General features: G+C 35.0%; 1 protein-coding gene across 4 annotated transcripts in view; it reads right to left on the bottom strand.

The window, feature by feature from the left end:
* Positions 1 to 9,973: 9,973 nt before the first annotated feature.
* The window catches only part of LOC129765140 (longitudinals lacking protein), a 42,687-nt gene continuing 29,917 nt past the window's right edge, over positions 9,974 to 22,743 (bottom strand). For 3 of the 4 annotated variants that reach the window (XM_055765024.1, XM_055765026.1, XM_055765027.1), the window contains exons 7-8: positions 12,993 to 13,439; positions 9,974 to 12,391 (exon numbers count right to left, since the gene is read on the bottom strand). In XM_055765024.1, coding sequence (XP_055620999.1) covers positions 11,157 to 12,391; positions 12,993 to 13,439 — 1,682 coding nt within the window. In that variant the 3' untranslated portion in view covers positions 9,974 to 11,156. The remainder of the gene's footprint in view (positions 12,392 to 12,992; positions 13,440 to 22,743) is intronic. The other variant, XM_055765028.1, reaches the window with a different exon arrangement.

The following is a 22,743-nucleotide window of genomic DNA, read 5'->3' as shown; positions in this document are numbered from 1 at the left end:
TCGAGCTTGATCTTAGTGTAACCACCACCCAGTGAGCTACTGTCGTCTGATAGTAGTGGAAGTACATGTGCGCGATCGTAAGTTTTGTGATTTAATGTTTTTTTCAACACGCAGGCCAGAAGAGAAAGAAAAAAGAAAATACCAAGAGTTAGTGGATTAGTAGGTTAGTTACGCATTACGCTAGAGATGCAAAATGGTTGCTATCAGGTGTTAAGGCAAACTTACAAGCTAATCGATAATATACACTACAGTAGGATATAGATTTTATATATTAAAAAATAAAAAAAACAAACGAACATTTGGACACCATAGGAATTAGTAGATGGTTAGTTTGTTTGGTGGTCAAAACCATGTTTATTACAATATTATTCTTGTCTCGCGTGTCTTATCATTTCTTCATATGCGTCTGGATGTGTTTCTCGAGCACAATGCGGTAGAACGCCTTGTACGAACACAAATCCACGGGACACAGGAAAAGTGGCTGTTTACCGCACTCGTAACGCAGATGTCGCGTTAGACTCTTCTTCCGCAAATACTTCCGATTGCACGCGAGGCAATGATACTTCTCATCATCTTGCACCTGATTTGTTTTCGTACGCCCCTTAAAGTTGGCTGTCATCTGCTGAAACTTATCGCCTACTACGTTCAGATGCAAGTGGGCGCCACCGCCGAGCAACGATTCCGCCCAGGGCCGGTACTGTGTGGGACAACAGATATTCTGTGACAGTGACAGCAGTTGTTCGTCCATCTTTAGGCTCTCTAAATCTTCTCGATTGCCCACCAGGCAAATTCCAGTGGCGCCATCTGAAAAATAAAGGTCAATTAGTAAAAGGCTACGCAATTGTTGTGTGTGGGCTAGAAAAAAAAACACATGAACACAAATTAACACGGCTTTGTGAAACAAAAATGCCACTCCAATTTCTCATTATTTCTAGATCTGTTATATATATTATATCTAAAAAAAAAAAAAAATATATATATATATATATATATATATATATATATATATATATGTGTGTGTGCATATAGAAAATAATCGTCTGCAATAATAGATGTAGTTTTGTATTTCGGTCAAATATAAACAACTTACTCATAAAAGGAATAATCTACAAAAATGAATAACCTGGTTTTGATACAAAGACTTGTTTCAATGAAAGAGATATAATTAACTTATTCTTCTCTTTTTTACCTCATATTGGTAGAGTAGATAAAAATGTATATATAAAAATTGGAATAAAATATTATTGTTGTTTCATCGATTTGTGCTTATTTTTTTTTTTTGCTATGACGGGATGATGATTTCAATTAAATATTAATGAGTATTCATTTTTTTTATTACAAAAAACGGAAAGTTTTAGTGTGTCTTTTGAATGTATTTTCACCGAGGCTTCTCTCTCAACCGTCTGGTCTGTTTAATATTTTGTGTTTGCTTTTTATTCTTCTCCTTCTTCTTTCGCACCTAGAGCATGTTGTGACTTTAAAAAAATTACTTATAAGCGCCTGATGTTTTATTTTTTAATTAAAACGAATGGTAATCATTTTGTCAGGACCCAACACCGATGTTCTGTTTTCTTACACACAAATCTCGCCTAAATATGGAAAATGTAACGATAAAAACTCAAAACAAAAAAACCTTATAAAATCAGCTTATTGGATTTAAGCGGAGCGTTCCTTGTAGGAATCGATCCGTTGATGGCATTTCATTCATTTGTCGCTGACAAACACCATTTTGGACAATTTTGTCTCAAAACGTGTGCGTGTTGATTGGTGAAATTGGAAATCAGCAGATTTGTTTATACTAACACATACACAGTGTTTGCAGCAATAATCTTTCTCAAAAAAGTAACAATTTGGAATATTCTGTGCAGAGCAGATGTATATATGGAAAGTGTTTTTTTTAATATATATCTTCTTCACATTACACTAACTCTATAATATTAAAAAATAATTCGCCTGAGTTAAACTGGGCTGTTCAATTAAAATGCTGTATAAAGTATATGAAGCAATCCAGTATAGTCCGAAACAAACAAAAACACGATAGATTCGTCCGAGCAGAAGTAGAAGGATATTTACATTTACTCTTTGATTTAACATGGCAATCGAAACGTTCCTCCAAAATATTTGAGACCTTATTTCTACTATGGATAATTACTGAGAATGATATTGGATGAATTCTACCTGTTTAAATATACATTATTCATATTTCCCCTGTGTTTTGTGATCTCGTTAATTGGAATCCGTTTCTGATTATTTTATATTTTGTGCATTCATGACTGTTTGTATAGACGAGAATGTTCCAAATCATATAGTTATTCGTCGTTATTCACCATTCTGCGTAAATCATATTGTTTTTTTTTCTCATTAAGGTTATACACTATTCAAAGGCACATATGGTAGGAAACGTTATTATCCGTAAACACTAGTAGTTTTCAACATGTTCCCATTTCTCGTCATCTTCTTCATTTAATATCTAAATTTGATAACTATAAACATTAAAACTAAATTATTCGTTGAGGTAAAACGTTGTTTTTTCACTAAATCTTCTAAAATGTTTGTCTTGCAAAGAAAAAAAAAATCGGTAACAGAATGACAACATTAGTTTGTCTGGTCTTTTGTGCTTCTTTTTTTTTTAATAAACTTCAACTCTTCTGTGTTTCATGTGCTTACAGTAAACACACGTAATTGTTCCTTTTCTTTACTTCGCTGATAGAGTAATTATGTCTAATCAAATGCAATAATTACGCTGAGTCTCTTGATTAACTGATGGATTCTAGGAAAATAAAAATTAGCAAGTTATATGAATCGAACTTTTCAGTTGAAGAGTTTTCACTATGTGATTCTCTGAAAATGGAATGCAAAATACTGAACCTTGCTGAACGAATAAGTTAGCTTGTGTAATTATATCGGTTTTATAATATTTGTATAGAAACATCGTTTTAGGAAGTTTTTCAAACTTTTCTTTCGGAAATTTCATAGGTTAATGGAATGATTTAACTTTCTGCTCATTAATTCGTTTCAACAAATTTCATTTAAAAAATATAAATCTTTCTGTGGAAGACGTAACAATCGGAATATAAATATAACTTTTTTTCTCTCTTTCTTAATATCACTCATATGCCAGACAGTATAAAAGCATAGTAGGCTTGAGAATGGAATTCTTGCTTGCATCAGAATTCTCAGCGCAAGTCACTGAGATTCGAATGTTTTGTTTTGTTTTCTCTCTCGCTCTCTTCTAATCAGCAATTTTTTTCGACTTTAGGTTCACCGTTTTTTTACAACAATCACGCTTATTTGTAAATGACCCACAAACAAATGCAATCCCTTGATTTTTCATGAATTTGATGAATGGCTCGTCCTAGCGCTGCCTTCAGACAGTGCTATTTAAATCTAATGGCATACTAGAGGGATCCTCTAAAGCAATCACTTTGTCACCTTCAACCTTGAAGAAGCGTTCCTTGTGCATGCGTTCCATGTGTCGACCGATGTGCATTTTTTGCTTTGCGCGATAAACGCAGTATGGGCACTGGAATTGGGGCTCTTTGCCGCATTCCCATTTCTGATGATTACGTAGTGATGATTTCAACTTGTACACACGACCACAATCTGGACACGCAAAACCTATATTTCCGGCACCATTTCCCTCCATTGTACCACCACACTGACTTACGCTCCCGCTCGAATTGCCGCACCCGCTGCTGCCAGTGCTGCCGATCGAGCCCGGTTTGGTGTCGACGGGACTTACGGACAAATCTCGGGGAAAAATCAATGGCAGAGCTCCCTCCCTGAATGTTGTTACCAGCGGCATGGCGCCACTCGACGAGAGCAGCGGCATTGCAAGGCGTGCATCCAGCTGATCCCAGGTTAGCCCGCCAATTTTTGTGATGCTTAGATCTTCCGCTGCGGAGAAAAAAAGAAAAAGTCAAGCAAACGAAAAACGAACTAAAAATAAGAACTAAGGTCCTAAAGTAAACCCGGTATTGTGGAGCAATTCAAAAAGCCTTTTCAGTTTCGGATATCATGAGGAAATACCCCTCTTACTATCGAAACGGCTCCCAATAATAATAATAATAATAATAATAATAATATATAAACAAATACAACATAGTAAAGCAAATAATGATCAATCTTAAACGCAAACATAAAAAAACCAATTAACCGTGTTAGAAGCTAAAAAATAGAACAAAATGTTATTTCCAGAAGAGAGTCATACAATTTCTGCGCAAACCACTTACTAGTTCTGTACAAACAACACACATAAATGAAAACAAACGCTTTTTAGATTCAAATATATTGTTGTATAATGTATACATCGATTTCATCAATCAATATGCATAATATATGTAAATAGTTCCATTTTAAGTTCACAATAAATATGTATATAAACATCATCCTATATTTTATATTTATCAATCAATGGTATGTTTTTCTTTTGCTCCGCAAGTTACGAAAAGGATATATAGATGTACGATTTCCTATTTCCTAAAATGTAGAGTTACGCTGAAAGACTATAAAATAAAACGACAACTAGAAAACTATTTGGCACAATTGATTTTCTCTTAGTTACACATACTACGGGTGTGGTTTTACCGGGGTTTTTTACTATCATTATACTGCTAGCAAAAAAACAATATGTTACTTTGGGATTGAACGAAAGTACGTTATTAATAGCGAAAAAAAAAGTTTGCATTCTGATCATCTATATCTATGCATGGATGTGAAAGCATGGCTATTGATAATTATTCATATATTCGGGGAAAAAATGAAACGAGTGGAATGTTATATTTGACGAATTTCATGCAAACTCTTCTGAGGAGTCGGGACAGCCCCTTATTTTAGATTGCGGGAACTTTGTGGGTGTAAACTTAAGCAACTTTGCATACTTGAAATCTAAAAAAAAATTTACGACCTTTTGAAAAAGCCTAATTTATTCTAAAAATTTCTAACTCAAGAACTATAAGACTTAACAAATTTCGGTCAAAGAATGAAATGTAAGAAATTGTTCAAATTTTCAAAAGAAAATATCAAAAAATATATCTAACACGATCCGTGCCACAGCAATTTTTGAAGATTTTCCATTCTGGCTGCGTGGGGTGTAAACAATCCAGATTTTAAAGATTTAAAAAAGCCATTTAAGATGTATGCCTTACATTTTTTCAATAATACAAAGCTATTATTTGCAGGAAAAAGTTATGAATTTTAATATGCATTCTAGAGTTTATATTTGATTCTACAATATTTTTTTAAATGAATTCTTTGTTTTTCAAAGATGGCCTGAACGCAAAGTGCAGGGGGGTCACGCTCCATAAAACACGGAACGTGTGAAAAAAATTAAAGATTACCCTTTAAAAACATTTTTTCTCTACATTAAAATTCATTTTTTTCAAAAACGAAATTATTTTAAATTCAAAATATAGATATATATTTTCATAATGAAAATGTTTACTCAATTTAGAGTAAGTTTTTTTTGTAAAATTGTTCTAACGAAATATTTGTTCGAACAATGTCTAACATTTCGTTGTTTGATCAAAATTTTGAACTTTTCAAATTTTTTTTAAATTTTGATATTTTTTTTCAAAAACTATAAGACCTATAGTTTTTTTCATTGAATTTATTTTCAACTAGCTTAGCAACGTAATGTTTCAATGAGCCGTGTTTGTGAAGACCTATAGAATTTGAATTGGATTTTGTTAGAAAATAAAAGTTACAAAGACATAAAACCTTATAAAATTTGATCACAAATGAAATGTAAGAAATTGTTAAAGAAAATACCAAAACATATTTAAAAAAATAAAAAAAAATACACTTAATTTTTTTTATTATTTTTTTTCTCAAGAAAGAACGGAAGCGTTTTCCACGGGCTACGCGCCGTGCAAAAAAAAAGCGTGAAAAAAAAAACTGCGTGAAAGAAAACCGCGTAAAACAGTAAATTCCTCGATCCCGTGAAAATAAATCGTTCGTTAGTTTCAAAATCCGTGTAAAATCTAACATACAGTGAATTATTAGTTTCAAATGCAACCCATATTCTAACAAATGATTACTGATTTTTGTTGCATGTTACAAACATGATATCTTTTTTTCTTTTCATTTCTCAGCTATTGATGAGTGATACAATACAAACTTATTTCGTGAAAATCCCACCAATAAGCACATAAAATCTATTTACACTGTCTGTCTGTCACTTTTTACGCGGTTGACAACGTGCCGGGTAAAACAATTGCGTAAATTTCAGAATTCGCGTGGAAAAAAAACCGCGTAAATTCAAAAACTAGAAGAGTGTAAATATTCGAAAACTATAAGACCTTCGTAATTTTGGTTAACGATTGAAGTAAATAAAATTGATTGCATTATCATTTAGAAATTTAAAAAAAACTTGAAAATTAAAAATAACTTTTTCAACGCATTTTTCAAATTCTGAAAAAATATACATGAATAGTCCAAACTAAGTTATCCATACATCGGAAAATAGACACTTCTACGGAGAAATAGCTTTTGAAACAACTTTTTTTTGTGTGCTTTGAAAAGAATACAACTAATTCTTATTTTGTTTAAAGTCAATATAGTGATATACTGTATTCAGCAAAGTTGAAGACCATATTAAAATATGGACTTTAGTCAAACACGTACAATTTTCTATCTCTTATGGCTTCTGAAACATATAGTTGTTGAAGAAGTTATTGTTAGAAAAACTCTTTGTCTGTAGAAGTGTCCATCTTCCGATGTATGGATGACTTCTCTGTTATTGTAAGGACTATTCATATATTTTTTCAGAATTAAAAAAAAAACGTTTTGAGAAACATTTATAATTTTTTAATGAAAATTTAAGAAATTAAAAAAAAACATTTCAGAGAAAAACGAATTTTAATTTTTAAAAAAATGTTTTCAGGATATTTCTTTATTTTTTTTTAAAGAATGAAACCTTTCTACATTACATTCTTTGACCATAATTTGTTTACGTCTTATAGTTAGTTATTTTAAGTTAGACAATTTTAATTTTTTTTTTAATATTTGTAATGGAAATTTAAACAATTTCCATTCTTTAACAATTTTTATTCAGAATTGAAAAAATACGTTTTAAAAAAATTAAATACAATTTGAAATTTTTTTTCAGAATTTGAAAATAATAAATCTCGCGTAATTTTTATCTCTGCATTAATCGATCACCTTCATCGACATTCTCTTCCGTTAATAACAAAGCATAACCTGACGCTTTCGACGATCAGGAGCGTAGAAGAGAACTTCGATTATGAAACTGTGTGGCAAAACTGGTGCAAAATCAGTATGCAGGGCCGTGATTATCGAAACCGAAAGTCAATGAAGAGAATCGATCAAAACAGATAAGTTCACTTCAAAAGATAAGCGAGAGTTAGTTGAATTAATCTAAAAAAATAATTTAAATTTTTTTCAGTGTATCTTTTACTAGTATACTTTTTTTTTCAAATTTATTTTAATATTTTTAAACAAAAGCTTAAACAGTTTCCTACATATTAATTTTGAACCAATTTTTCTAGGTCCCAAGTTTTTGGATTAGATTTTTTTGAACTCAAAAACTATAAGACATAAAAAAAATTTTGATCAAAGAATGAGATGTAGAAATGCAGTTTTTATTTGAAAATATCAAAATAAATTTGAAAAACCATACGCGAAAAAAAATATTTTGAAATATTAACTAATTTTTGCTTTTTAAGCACCCTTCTTCCTGTGTATGAATTTCTTCATGGTCATTGTATGGGCTATGCATATTTTAATCTTTTCCAGAATTCCAAAGAATATGTTTTTGAGAAAATAAAAAAAAAGAAATTCATTTTTGAAATAATTTTTGACCGTCATTTTTTATTTTTTTTTAAATATTTTTAACCCATTTAAATTCAATTTTGTAAAACTCTATTGGGCATTTAATTTGGTGTAAAGCAACTATGTGCGAAAAGTACATAACCTCACATAACCTAACAATAAACAAAACCTTATAAATTCAAATATATGTAAACTTTTCTACAGTATTACTATTATAAAAAATCACACATTGTGATGTAGGAAAAAAATTGGATTGAACTCTGCTATAGGAATAAAAAAAAAGGTTTTGGCCAATGTTTTTATTGAGTGATTTTTTGTCATTTTTCGGTAGAACGGAAAAAATAATTATTGAAGATTGGAGTTTCTGTAACGCCAATAATCAAAATTACACCAATGGATTTTGTTATAAAAAAATTTTTACAGCTTGGTCGTCAATGAAAGTTTCAACACTTCGAACTTTTCGATTTTGCGACTTTTGATCTTAAAAAAATTAAGTCCTTTTCGAAAAGTTGTCTAGTAAAAGGTAAAAGTATTTGTTTTTTAAATTTCAAGTATGCAAATTTGTGTAAATGGGCAATGTTCTTACGCCCACAAAGCAATTCATTTATGTTTTTATCAAAATTTAAAAAAATCATCTTTGAAAAAGAAAAAAAAAATCTAATGAAAATTTTATGTTTTGTTTAAATTTTGAGCAATTTTCTAAGTTAAATTCATCGACTAATATTTTTCAGATCTTTAGAGAATAGCTTTTTGAGTTAGTTACAAAAAATAATTCCTTCTCGAACAGTCGTCTAGATTTGTTTTTTCAGATTTCAAATATGCAAAGTTGGCCAATGTTTTCACATTCACAAAATTCCACTACAATCCAAGATGGCGCTGCCAATGGCTAATTTCGAGTTCCAATGAAATTCTTCATTTGTGTTGCATACAACAAACAATAGTTTAACTTTAAAACGGAAAATGATTTCGTATTAATTTAGCGCGACTTTTTCGTACAACGATGCTTCCACGTTGTAACAAGATATATAAAATAATTAAATAAAAACATCAAACGAAACATATATATTATCAAACACTGGAACAACGATGATGATCTCTTTGATGGTACTTTTGATCATTGAATCGTTTGTTTTTTTTTTGTAGCTAATGCAATCAATTGTTATGCGTAATCGTAACGAGTGGCTGCAAACAAAACAACTCAATCTAACGCACACACAACTTGCTTTTGCAGCAAGATGTACGCCTCATTCATTCTCACTGGCCGTTTTCAAGCGCGTTCATCAGCTACATCATTTTGGTTAAAGCTCAACAAATAAATGCAAAAGTATCCACACATTCACACACTAATAACAATGTCACAAAATTGGTTCGAATGTCCTTCGGAATGGTTACACGTTGTCACCACCATTGTCATCGTCGTCGTCGTTATCAAATTGAGGCTTCATTATGGTATTGTTTTTCCTGCAACTGATACCATTATTGCCTTCACTTGGACTCCCTACATTACCACCACCCCCACCGAGAGACAGCGCCAACTCTTGATGGTACTGCAGATGATGCCCCGCCGATGAGTGATGATGGTGGTGCATTGGATGCATCAGCTCATGCTTGATCTTGTTGTGTGTTTTCAGATTGTGTTTGTACTTTGTGGAAAAATCGCAATGTGCGCAGTGATACTGTGGCTTCACGCCACACTCTTTCTTTTCGTGTCGCTTCCATGTGTACTTGGTGCGGTACAGCTTGCCACACTGGCGACACTTGTAGATTTCCTGGCCCAAGTTCTTGTACTTGTTCTCGAGATACTTCCACATGAGCCATGAGCGGGGGGGAAGTGTGCCACCTCCTGTGGCCACATTTTGCCACAGTTCTAAAATAGAAAAAGACAAAATGTTAGATTGATTAGAAACAACACACACGACTGCTCCGATTTCGCATCACATTGAGTCACATTTTTATGTGTGCTTCTTCTTCTCCTGGATTGGATTGTGCTCGCTATCCTATCCTCTACCTGTGACTTACCTGAAAAGGAAAAAGAATATTATATTAATAAAAATGATTACAAGCATCCAGTATGTATTAACATGTATGACGTAAAACATGGCATATCACGTAAATTCATGTGAAAACATATTTTGACACCGATAGCGTGTTCACGGGAGATTTAAAAGAAAATAGGTAGAGATCAATTTTACCAGATAAATTTTTGTTCATTTATTTTAAATCTTTAGATAAATATAGTCGTCATATATAAATTCTTATCTTCTTACTAAACTTTAAATTTCACGAATTATTTGTATATGCTCTCTTGTTTAGATGTTTTTGCCCAACTTTTCAATGAAAACACTATATGCGTTACTTCAAGTATTCGGAAAAAATGTTTTCAGTTTATAGATGGCATCCAGTTTTTTTGGGGGAAAAATCATTCCAACATTCCACATAATCAAATCTTATCCGACCATTCTCTCCCTTTTTCTCGTGTTATAACATAATTTTGAAAAATGTAATCAGGTGGGCCTAAATTCCTATCTTAATTATGTGCTTATGCAATGTTCTGCATGGGCTTAAAAGTCTCAACACATGACTACTGTAATCGACATGAAAAAAAACCGACAGTTATCACAAATCGATATGTGTTACCAATTTGCACACACTTTCCATAGATCAATAGAAACTTTGACGGCGGCGCGGTAAACGCGATAAAGTATTGAAAATGCAATCAATGTATGTATGTATGTATTTAATTAGACCAGCAGCTACATTCTAAAGTAATCTAAATGAGTAGCAGCATACACACAGTGTGCACCTTAATTTTTAACTGTAAAATGAAGATAGCTCTTACAATTAAAACTCGGCTAAACTTATGAGCATACATACTACGAAAAGCTACAAACAAATGCTTAACTCTAAAGATGTTCTTGCTTGAACGAATGGCGTTCGGTGCAGTAAACGCTTAGCAAAGGGGGATTTGGCTTCAATTTTGCTTGCTTTGTAATAGTTGTTGTTGCAACGCTATTTCTAAATCATCTTAAATCACTGTGTTTGTTTATCATATGTTGTTTTTTTTGTAGATTCACCTCTCTTTTGTTAGCTTTGTGAAGTATGTGTAATAATTAACTGTTATGTTGACGCAAGAAAACACAATCTCTATCGTGTTGTGCACAGGAGAATACACACAAAAACTCATGACATAAATATGATGGAATCAAAACTTCACAATGTGTTCTTCACGAATCTACATACACTTTGGATTACCAAATATTAATCATTCGAATCCGGGTGCAGTACTATGTTGCAGAGTAGCTCTAGAAAAAAAACTATTCTCCTTTCACATGAAACAATACATATATATACGTTTTCTTCATGGTTTACAGCTGCATTTGACCGCCGATTTCCATCGATTCTGGTTTAACGCTTTCAATTAAATGCATATTATCTCGATTTTTCGATTTACGACGACTCTCGAGCTGAGGCATATCCGCGTGATGCTTGCGGATGTGAACCCCGAGATTGCCACGCTGCTTCGCCTTATACGTACAGTAGGGACACTGGTGCATCGCCTCTTTGCCTCCGCACTCGACGTTTTCATGCCGACGCAGTGTCGATTTCCAACGGTATCGTTTACCACAGTGTCGACAAATGTACTGGCGCATCTCATTTTCATCATTATCACTCGCTATTGATTCATTGACGGTGTACTCAAAGTTTTTCATAATACTCGTGTTTGCCAACAGCGCATACTTGTCATCCATTGAAGTGTTGAGGATTTTCGCCTCGGACTTCACAACTTTCCTCGTCGGCAACGACTTTGCAGCCGTGCTGATATCCTGTGAATCCTCGATCCCCTCCTCATCCATATCGCCTCCTTGGGAGTCCTTCGCCGAGTAAGAATCGGAGAAGTTCACCTGCACATCATCCGGTAGCTCAATGTCGTCAATCACCGAGTAGTCCAGATCATCAATCATGCCAGTGGTAAAATCGTTACTTTGGGTGGTGTTCGATGTGGATGTTTCGTACTCGTTGACCGTGAACCGTGCCGGAAGGGGTTTTGATATGGCCGAAATTGGTATGTGTTGGATGTTGCTCACGTCAATGGTTTTCGTTCCTTGGCCGGGGAATTTTCGCGAGAGAGAGAAATTCAGCAGTTCAATCTTCGTAGTGGTTCCAGCGGGTGTCTCCTGAATGGGCATACTGATCTGATGGTGGCTGTTAGTAATCGTTGGAATCGTTAGAATAGGCAAAGTAGTTGTTACTGATTGTACCGAAGGATTCTTATGCTTAGAATACTTAATCCGTGGATGGGTTGGTTTTAGAAGCTTTTTCGCGGAAGTTATTTGGCATTGATTAGCAGAGTTTGTGTTGGCATTTATTAATGCACTATTGCTACCACTGCTGATGGCACTGACACTGGATGCAGCTGGAACGAGTGCAGTTGCCATCGGAATAACTGCCGTTCCCGTAGTTGTAACAACATCATTACCATCTAGCTTCACTATCGAGATAGTGGTGGGTTTCATCGTAGACTGTGTTTCCACCGTCGCTGAAACTGCAGCTGCTGAATTTGCGATCATCTCTTTATGGGCGGTTTTAACTGGCAAAATATCTGTAAAAAAGATGGGACAACGTTCAAATTGTGACATTCACTCTAACTACTAAAATTCATCTTTTTTCTGTGTGGTTAGCATGTATGGCAAGCGTAAAACACAATCAAACGAATTAAATATGCACAATCGGAAACAAAACATACAGCAAAAATCTAAAATAAAGGAATGTATAATCTCAGATAACAAATTTCGCACAATACGAAGCGCTCTTGCGCTTCGTATTACTGTTGTCGATTCAAGTGACACTTTAATATCGCGAAGCATGTTTATGTTGATAAATAAAAACAAACTGAAGATAATGTACTTTATTTGTATTATTTTCTCCGTAACCAATTAAACCTATGAATGTAGTAGAGAGATATTGAGTGAATAACGTTAAATGTTCGAATAATTATGAACTGAGAGAATGAAGACAAGACACCATAAGTGCAAAATACGTCAAAGCTGTTCACACAACTTGCGTATTTTACAGTTCAGGTCGAAAGATAAAGTATGTGTGTGTGTGATGGATGTATAGATATAAGCGAAGAATGTAGAAAACCCAAATTCTTATAACCACATATGTGGGACCCAATTAATTAGAGAGGAGTTTAACTTTACCGCACTCGTCGAAGATGTAGGTAGTGGTAGTCGTGCCATCTCCTTGTAGTTCTGTCTTTTTCATAATTTTATCCTTCTTCAGAAGTTCTTCGATGCGCACCGTGTCAATTACCGTCGCCGTCTGTACGGGATGAAGCGTCTGCACTGTTGTTTGTACTGCACTGGGCTGTAATTGAGCGGTTTGTAGCTGGACCGACGCCGGTTGAAGCTGTTGAACTTGCTGATGCGAAACTGCTGCAGTCGTAAACAATATGTACTTGTTATCCTTCTTCGAAACCACGATATTTTTACTCTCCAGCAAACAATCGTTTAGATCGTTCAAAATAACTGGAGTAGACTGGGTTATCTGTGCAACCTGTTGCTGTTCTGTAGTTGCTACGTCGGAGGTGATTTTTTTAATCTTTTTCGCTGGGCTCACCGCCGGTGACGACTTCAACGCTCGTTTGTCTGGAAATAAATTAACACATTAGAAAAAATATTAATTCGCTCGTAACAGTAGCGAAAGCCCCCGAAATTAAACCTTTTACTCCGTGCTTTAAACTTTATAATACCAAAAACTAAAAGAAAAAAATAAGTGTATGTACATTGACAGTGTCACGTATATAACAGCAAATAACAACAATACACAGAGGATACTCAACGAGTTAAACAGTTAAGTGAAAACTATAGTTGATTTTTTTGGTTAGACAATTAACTATCGTCATATTTATTTAATTTTAATGAATCTGTCATCAATACGACAAGAGAAACTAACCATTCTATTATGAACATTTAACATGAAATTTCATCATCAATCAACTATAATATTCTCGGATGATATAACGGTAAAAATGCGACTCTCATTTTCATAACATTTTCCTGCGTCCTAACAGCTAAACACATTTCAAGTTTTGCGAAGATGACGCGAGTAAATGTGTCTCTGCAGCTGATTGTTCCGTTTGCATCGGAGGGGACAATGGGGGCAGGCAAACTTGGGCTCTTGGCCACATTCCAGCCGAAAGTGTCGTCTCATATTTTTCGCAAGCGAATACCATTTGCCGCATCGTGAACACTCGAATCGTGCATGCGACTCGGTTTTGGGGCACATATGAGGAGGCATTTTGCGTTTTTTCTGCAATGGTTCTACCAACTCAACCGACGCCACCGCCGCCGCCGCCGTTTCTGTGTTGCGTTTTTCATCGCATGCAAATTCTTCTCGAGATGTTAAATATTTGGCAGAATCAATATGGTGATGCACCTTTTTAAGTTCGAACATCATTGCTTTGCACTCTCCGAACGACACGTCTTCCTCAAGATACTCGATATCTCCGAGTCCAATATCTGAAACAAAATGAAACATATTAGAAAAAAAATGTGGATCTCACGCTGATTACAATTTTCTACAGATCAACACGAGAGCGGTAACATTTGGCCTATATGTATATACTCAACTAAAATACTAAATTTATTTCATAATTTTTTCTACATTCGTAAGTTTGCTTGTTTCGATTGTTACAGAGGATGTGCTTCATCAAAATGCTTTAGCAATGTCTCGCGAATCGCGCAACTAAATCCACACAAATGACATTTGAAATTCAAATTCGTCAACACTGTTCTATCTATTTTGCCGAAACGTTGATAGGAGATAATTTCCTTCACAGGTGACTCGATATCCGCTAGTGTGACTTCTTCTTCTTCTTCATCTTGACAATCAACTAGATGATCCCCGATTAGCAGACTGTCACTGCTACTGGTCATGAATTCTGCCGGCGTAACCACAACTTGCTTCGTAACCTCGCTGTACAATGTGTCCAGATGGATGAACTCGTCATCCGTAATCACTTCCTCTACCATCATTTTGTCCCTAGAGCAATCGCTACCTTCCGCTGCCGAAGCTATTCCTAGCATATGTGAAGCTGCTGGTATCGTTCCTAATCTGTTCCTGGTTTCATCTAAATCGAAGGATGATACAGAAATACAAGAAAAAATGTAAGAAAAATATACGCTAGATGTAAACTACACATTGTTTTATTTTTGGCTCCAAGGGTATTTTCAGAACTAAGAAAGATTGTGAAATATTTTGTTAAAACCTTCAAATCGCTAATTTTATTTTCCTACTTATTTGATTCCTATTACAGCTCTCTCTCTCTCTCTCTCTTTGTATTAAGTTATAAAAATTTCAATAACTTTCATTCTATTTCTTGCATTTTATATCTTAAACAATAAATAACAGTATTACGACTCAACGAAAACAACAAACTATAACATTGCTCACATAAATATTACTAGAGTGATGTACAACGTTTTTTGCTTCGGGGGAAAACAGTTTCAAACTATTTACACAGTAATCTTGGGCGATCGCGTTAACGTAACTTCTTATACGAATTATGTTCCTGCATATGTTCGGTAGTTTCTCTTTTGGTACTTGTGTGATTTTTCTTTTGTTGACATAGATGATTGGTGTTTTGGTGTAAATCGTTAAAAGTAATATTTTATACAAACTCCCGACTCGAGGTGTCGCTTGAGATGTGATCCTTGCGAGAACGATTTGCCGCACATGACACAACGAAATTTTTTCATCCCACCGCACTCATACCTGTGTGTGTATTTACAACGAAAAAAACACAGTTATAGTCAAAAAATTGAAAACACACGACATGTCCTCATATTTACCTGATATGCCGTTGAAGCGAACTAGCGTCCTTGTAGTTCTTATCGCAATTCCGCCTCGGACATTGATATCGACCTTCGGCATTAAGAAATTTGGATAGATCGGAAAATTTAATGTTATATAACAGATCGTTAAACTGTAGCAGACGCCTTCCATCCAGGCAGCGGGCGTTTGCACTTGTTAGATGATCTGGAAAATTGTAGGGTTTTGAAGTTGATTTTATAAATTGCTCTTCGTTCAATTTAGGCGGTAATTATTTTCAGGGAAAGGTGGTTTGCAACACTGGGATATCAATAGCAACAAACGAACAAAACGTAAAAAAATATATAAAAGAACGGGATGGAACCAGAACTGTTTTGATTTAGTATTGTTTAGAGAGAAAAAAAGGAAACGACGAGGCAGCGAAAAAACAGGAATGTGACAAATGAACGTAGAACGGGAGAGTGACACGTTGTTGTTGGTTTCTTTATGTTAGTTGTATATAAATGAGTGAAATCCGTTGCTTATCCTTCTAAAAAAAATATTTTATTGAATTTGAATGGAAAATTACATCTTAAAGGAAAAAAAATATTTGAAATTCTTAAATCACATTTATGTGATTTTTTTGTCTGTCTCGGGGGTAATATTACTAAAATTAAAAATGGCATGATCATTTGGTTCAAAATTTCACTTAAAATTAATGGCTGTCTAAAAGCAAAACACTGCGCAGACGACAGCTTACAGAAATCCTTCGGGAGAAAGAAAAATACATTTGAACGAGTTTGCAGATGAGAAAAAAAGACATTGATTTAGAACTAAGAGCTACACTAGAAAAGACTTTGTGAAATGTGACATGATTGAAATTCGCATTAAATACTGCTCATCTATTGAAGCTGGGTCGGCACATTTTTGAGTGCGTAATCGAAGAAAAGCGTTTTAAAGTTTTGCAACAGCGACGATTGCGAGGTAACTTGGTCCATTACTTCCTGTTTCATCATCAGCGCATCCACCGAAAATTTGTCGCATTCGCCGACGCTTGGCTTAAAATAGTCGTTCTCGTTTTTAATGCCACTCGTGGAGCAGCCAACACTCCCGAGCGCTTTATCCATCTGTATTCCATGCTTGGAGGCCATATGCCTCACCAGATGATACTTGCGCCGAAACTTTGAATCACAGTGATCGCAGCTGAAACGTGGTGGAATTCCGATGCATTCATCTCGCATATGCCGCTGGAGGTGTCGCTTTCGTAAGTAGCTTTTATCACAAACGCTGCACTGGAAACGCTGCTGGCCGGAGTTTGCAAAGTTCGTGTAAAATAAACTGGCCGGCTTTCGGTCTGAAAACAGGCGAAGGTGAAGAAACAAAAAACGTTGAAGAATAAAAATAAAATTGAGGAGAAACAAAACCTACTGGATATTGTAAAAAATAAGACACAACAAACTAATTGAATAGAACAAAAAACTACACTGTATCTATCTAAATTTTTGATTTATAATTAATTAATGTTCCTAAATGATACTTGAACGTGCATTCTAACACAACACTTCTGATTTTCATCACGATTTAACAATGTTCAAATTTTATTTTTCTATTTTAGCTTTAACATATCAATCTTAGTTGAGAATGAGGTTTTCACTGGTGGTACACACGTTGGTTCCCAAATAATTCAAGATAACTTTTGAGGAGGGGACATTAGATATTCTTTTTGTGAATGCCATGCTTCTGCTTCAGATGTAGCTTCAAATCATACTTCCAGGAACATGAAAAATTACAGTATTCACACTGAAACAGCGCTGAGCTGGAACTTACTGACTTCAAAGCTAAATTATAACTACGGTTGGTGGATCGATTGCCATTAACAGCGGCGTTGTTGGATTGGCAAGTAGTGCTGCTACAGCTTCTTTCGCAGCATTTGTAGAGCCGACGAATTGTAATTTCCGGTTCATGTACGTGCGACAACAATGTGGCGGTAGGCTGCAGTGTTTGCAATGGAAGCGGCGTTGAAAAATGCAGAGTATTGTGAACTAACGATGCACTAATCATTGAAGATGCAGTGGACGAGTGAAGCGACATCATATTTAGCATGTCTGGAAAAGCACAGGGAGGGTTTGTTTTTATGCGAACAATTTACTTGACACTAGATGCTAGTGTTACACTAACAGTGAGATTATACGGTATGTAACAAAACGTAATAAAATGTACAATTATATATAAGGTGTATATGAAGTAAACTTCACCGAGTTAAAACAAAAAAAACTTGCCAAAAGCAGATCCATCCTGCGCACATAGAAATTTGGTTAGGTGATTGTGAATTGAAACTATTTTTATAAGTGCTACAGTTTATTTTTTAATCAGACCAGGTAAGTATTACAATTTATCCCACGTGCGACGATAACGTTTGGTTGGAAGGAATGGAGCAATATCCGGATGAGTCCGTCGTATATGCCCTAAGAGTTGATCGTTTCGTTGTGACACATGCTGGCAGTAAGGACATTGGAAATTTTTCCCCACGCCACATTCATGGCGCAGATGTCGTGCTAGAGTTATCTTACGTCGGTATACACGCGGGCAGCGGGGACATTGATATATTTCATCTGCGGGAACTAGCAGCGGCGGATGATATGTGTATTGGAGGCAGTCTGGAAATTTACAATTAAATTTTGTTCCTATTTTCATATGTTACTAAATGTAGGACGAGAGCGAACAATAAAATTACTACTTAAAACAAATTCAAAAGATTATACTCAACATTGCGCGAACACTTATCAAACATTGAAAATTAAGAAAAAATAATCGGTCAGTATTTCAGTTTTCAGTTTTATTAGTAATAACAATATACAAAATAAAAGTACACATTCGTCACTTTCAATTTACTAACAGATTAAAATCTTCGTTATAAAAATGCTACACCTAGGCAAGTGCTTTAGAAAGCCCCTTCAAAATATGACTAACGTGAATGTCACGACTAAAACATAGCTTTTGGATTAAGAGGTTCCTCGCAATTCAAGAAGCCCATTTTGTTTCGAATTCGCATGAAACTCATCACTCCAGGGACCGGAATAGTGGATTATTGCAATGTATTTTTGTGTTGGCAATGTGGGCTTTCAGAATGTCCTTCCGAGAAAATTTCTTGCCACACTTGAAACAGCCAAATTGTTTCGCCACTCCACATTCGTATTTCATGTGTCTATCCAGTGTGTACGATAACGAGTAGGCACGAGGACATCGTGGACATTTAAATGCAGGCCCGGACCCCGAATATGACGCTGAATTGGAACAAATTGCGGACGTCGTACTGTTTGTAGCTGCCACCACAGCTGCAACCGCTGCTGCGTTCTGCAAAGTGGTCGTTACCAAATGCTGTGTGCTTCTCGGACATACACTAACGAATCCACAAACCGGCGACATCATACATGCCGCCGCTGCAAATAAAATGATGAATGAGCACGTGTTAAAAATAGCTGACCTCAGGAAACAACACCGAAGAACGGATGTTTCGTACTATTGAAAATTATTTGTAATTTGAAATTTTGCATAACGTCAACACAAAAGCAAGCATAATCTACGCCCTTTTTATCGTCAAATATGTATGGATATTTAAACCTAATGAAGATTCTGTAACCCAAATGTGACAATGGAAAGTGTAAAAAGAATACTAACAATTCATCAATTCGAATTCCTGGAATGAATACAAACGGCAGTAGTGATAAGAACATGCTACACGAAAGAGACTGCATTCGGCTTTCTTATATTAATTTTAAAAATCGTGTTTTATGTAAACCAAGAAAAATAAAATTGCAAAAAACATATATATTATAACAATGATATCTCATGATCGATATCAATATCGATCGATCGATTATCAATCATAATTATTTCATTACAAAAAAATAGGAGTCTCCGGCAATGATCTCCAAGATAACGATCATTGATTCAGTTCTAGGACACACAATTGATTCATTGGTCTTTTTTCAAGGCTAGGGCGAATGAACCTTGTAGCTATAAAACCACTGATGAGAGAAAAAGGTAGCGCCAATAAAAAACAAAGAATTATTCAATTCAATTATTTTCCAACACAACAAATATATACGACTCTGATTAGGAAGTTTAAGTACATACGAATGAATTCGTATTGCTTAATTTACAATGCGAAGCAAAATACTTTAAGTGATTTTCCAAGTATGGAGAACATTTAGAAGTCATCCACAACATGGAGAAGATTTCCACACAGATGGTTTGATTTACCGAAGTGAAAAATAACGGCCCTAATCTTTCGGAGAGAAAGCGTACTCCATGAACTCACGAAACGAAATCACACCTCGGAGTGGCACTTCGTTGAGTTGATAAAATTGAGGCATCATCAAAAATTCAACACAATTTAAGAATTTATCGAACCCTCCTGTACTCGCGCGCAAAATCATTACTCGTATACTCGCGCACGGTGTCACAGACTGTGCGTGTCTCTGTAACATTGCTATTGTATATTTTCAGGCGTTATGGGTATTTATTTTAAGAAAATGATATAACTGAATGGAAAAAAAACTCCAGAAAATATTTTTTCTTCAACTTCATTCAGTTTTAATAATCATTCAATTTAGCCTCCTCAAAACAGAATTCGATGATCGATGCGCGAGTAGAGGAAATTTCGGAATGTTCTTTTCGGGATGCAATTGGAGAAATGGATTGGTTTGTTATGCAAAGCGCATGAATTAGCGTCCAACAAATAGAGCAAATGAACGTTTAATTCGTCTATCATGTTCAATGCTGCATTCAACGCAACGACACAAATTCTTTCTAGGTAACTTTCCAAGACTGGACTGAAGCTTTTTCGTGGAATCAATGAGTGCAAAATTATTATTTTTTTTGTTGTTGAAAAACTAGAACAAATTCTCGCAAACCCAAACACCATCAAAAGACGCAAAAATAAACTATCGTGCACTCGTACTCGTAGGTTTTTTGTTCTCAGATCCTGCATTTTTTTTTTCTTTCTTTCTATAATGAAACAAAACAAATGTTTTATCAAACTTGTTTATTCTTCACGTAATACAATAAAATCAACACTATCACATCTTTTTTAATTCATTCCAGATATCATATCACATATGACGCGCCAAATTTACCAACAACCATAAAATTAAAACTGAAATCAAAACATATGTAGGGTAACACGGCGTGATTTGGACCACCACTATATCTCAAAAAGTACGACTCAACTTGGATTTTTTATGTCATCTCCTTCTAATGTTGAACCGTATGTACCTAACGTAAAAAAACTTGCCTAATGGCGGGTTTACATTAGGGAGATCTATAGCTATAGATGGATCTATTCACGTAAAAATAGGTGTAAACGGGTGAGAATAAATATGATACACTTATTCGAGGTATATATAACTTGAATAAATTCAGCATATGTAAACGCTTGTGAATTTCTCACTGGTGAGAAATCACTAAAGTTGGATGCAGTTCTACTTCAGGTGAATAAATTCACCTAAGATATGAATATATTCATTATAGAAGTTCACGCTAGTGTAAACGGTTGATGCGATTTCTATAAATCTCATCATATTTCTTCACATGAATATATCACTAGTCTAAACCCACCCTAACGTAAAAAAATTGTTAAATTTCACAGATAGAGGGAAACCGTAGCATGAACACAGCCAGCACTTTGATTGTCAGAAAATGTGAATTTTTCGATCGTGGTAAAACCGTAATCTTTTCCGCTGATGAACAAACTTTTCGTGTACTGTGCAATAAAGTTCTATTCGCCTACAGAAGAGGAACAATTTTATGCAGCGAAACTGTAAGTTTGATAACAATGAATGAAATTAATTGCATTTCAATTTTTGCATGTTGTGTGGGGAGACATGGACACTTTTCTGTGGGGAGAATTGGTCCTACATGTTTGAGGCTTTTCTTTGGTCTAATTGATTCCAGATGTCGCGAAATTATAAAAAAAGATGGACAGACAACGTTGGAAGAAGGAGGAGCTTGAAAGAGCAACACGGATTTCTTTTGACCAAGCATTGAAAGTGTTTGAAAAGCCTCGAGCAACAATGAAAAGATTCATGCATAATTCGAAATAGTAATTGTAACATTATCCCAAAATACTTCACATAAACATAAGTATTTTTTTCCGATGAAACACACACTGCAACAAATTACCCACAGACGACCTAAATCAGCCCGCATCAAATTTTAATGTCCAAAAAATCATCTCTTTTATTTTATGATATATTTGGTAATTTGAAGCTTGATATAATGATGAAACATTATTGATTGAGAGAAAACAAGTGTAGCTCAGTGTACAATGTGGCATTTTTTATTTAGACCGTATTGGTTTGGAAATATTAGGCGATTTGCTTAGGGGATCCGAATTCCCCCCATTTCCCCTATTCTTATACGAAATACTAGTATATATCGCGTTTTAAATCAGGAGGGAAGGACATTCGGTTTTAAACGTATCAATACGTATTTCTGCCTATATTCCTTATGTGCCACATGATTATTCTATGGAAAAAATTACCTCAGTCCACGAGTACTTTTACTAACACTGAAAAGGACGCTTTTCTTGTAAAAATAACATTATATACAAAAATCGAATGTTCTCAGAAAGTTACAAAGATGACTTCTCTGACATTAAAATGTTTGCTTTCGCTTATATCCATCCTCTCGACTTACTTTCAAATGAGAAGAATCATTTTGTAGGGTGATTGAAAACGCAAGTTAAAAAATGATTAGATAAATTAACAAATTTCATAGACAACCATCTTTGTGCGATTGTTATAAAATAACTTCGTTCAAACCACAATCATCAGTGATGGAGATCGATCCACGGTCGGAGTCCATCAGACTTTTTGTGCTATTAACCCCATAACATCAGGCCACACTCGTGGTCAAACGATTGTACCAAAAACTATAGCAACTATAGCTGGACTAGTCGTGGTGTTTGCATATCATAGGGCAATAGGATAGTGATATTGCTCGATGCGTGACCGAGCAAAGCGCTTGAACCTGGTCTACTGTTTTGGGAATTGAATAGTAAGTGAAAGGTCCATCTCAATTGTCTCCGCTCCGGTTCGGTCTAACTGAGAATAGTGTAAGGAAAAGGAATACTCTTAC

This window comes from Toxorhynchites rutilus, chromosome 2 (assembly GCF_029784135.1).
Source record: "Toxorhynchites rutilus septentrionalis strain SRP chromosome 2, ASM2978413v1, whole genome shotgun sequence".
NCBI lineage: Eukaryota > Metazoa > Arthropoda > Insecta > Diptera > Culicidae > Toxorhynchites > Toxorhynchites rutilus.
This window is presented reverse-complemented; position numbering and strand designations above follow the sequence as displayed.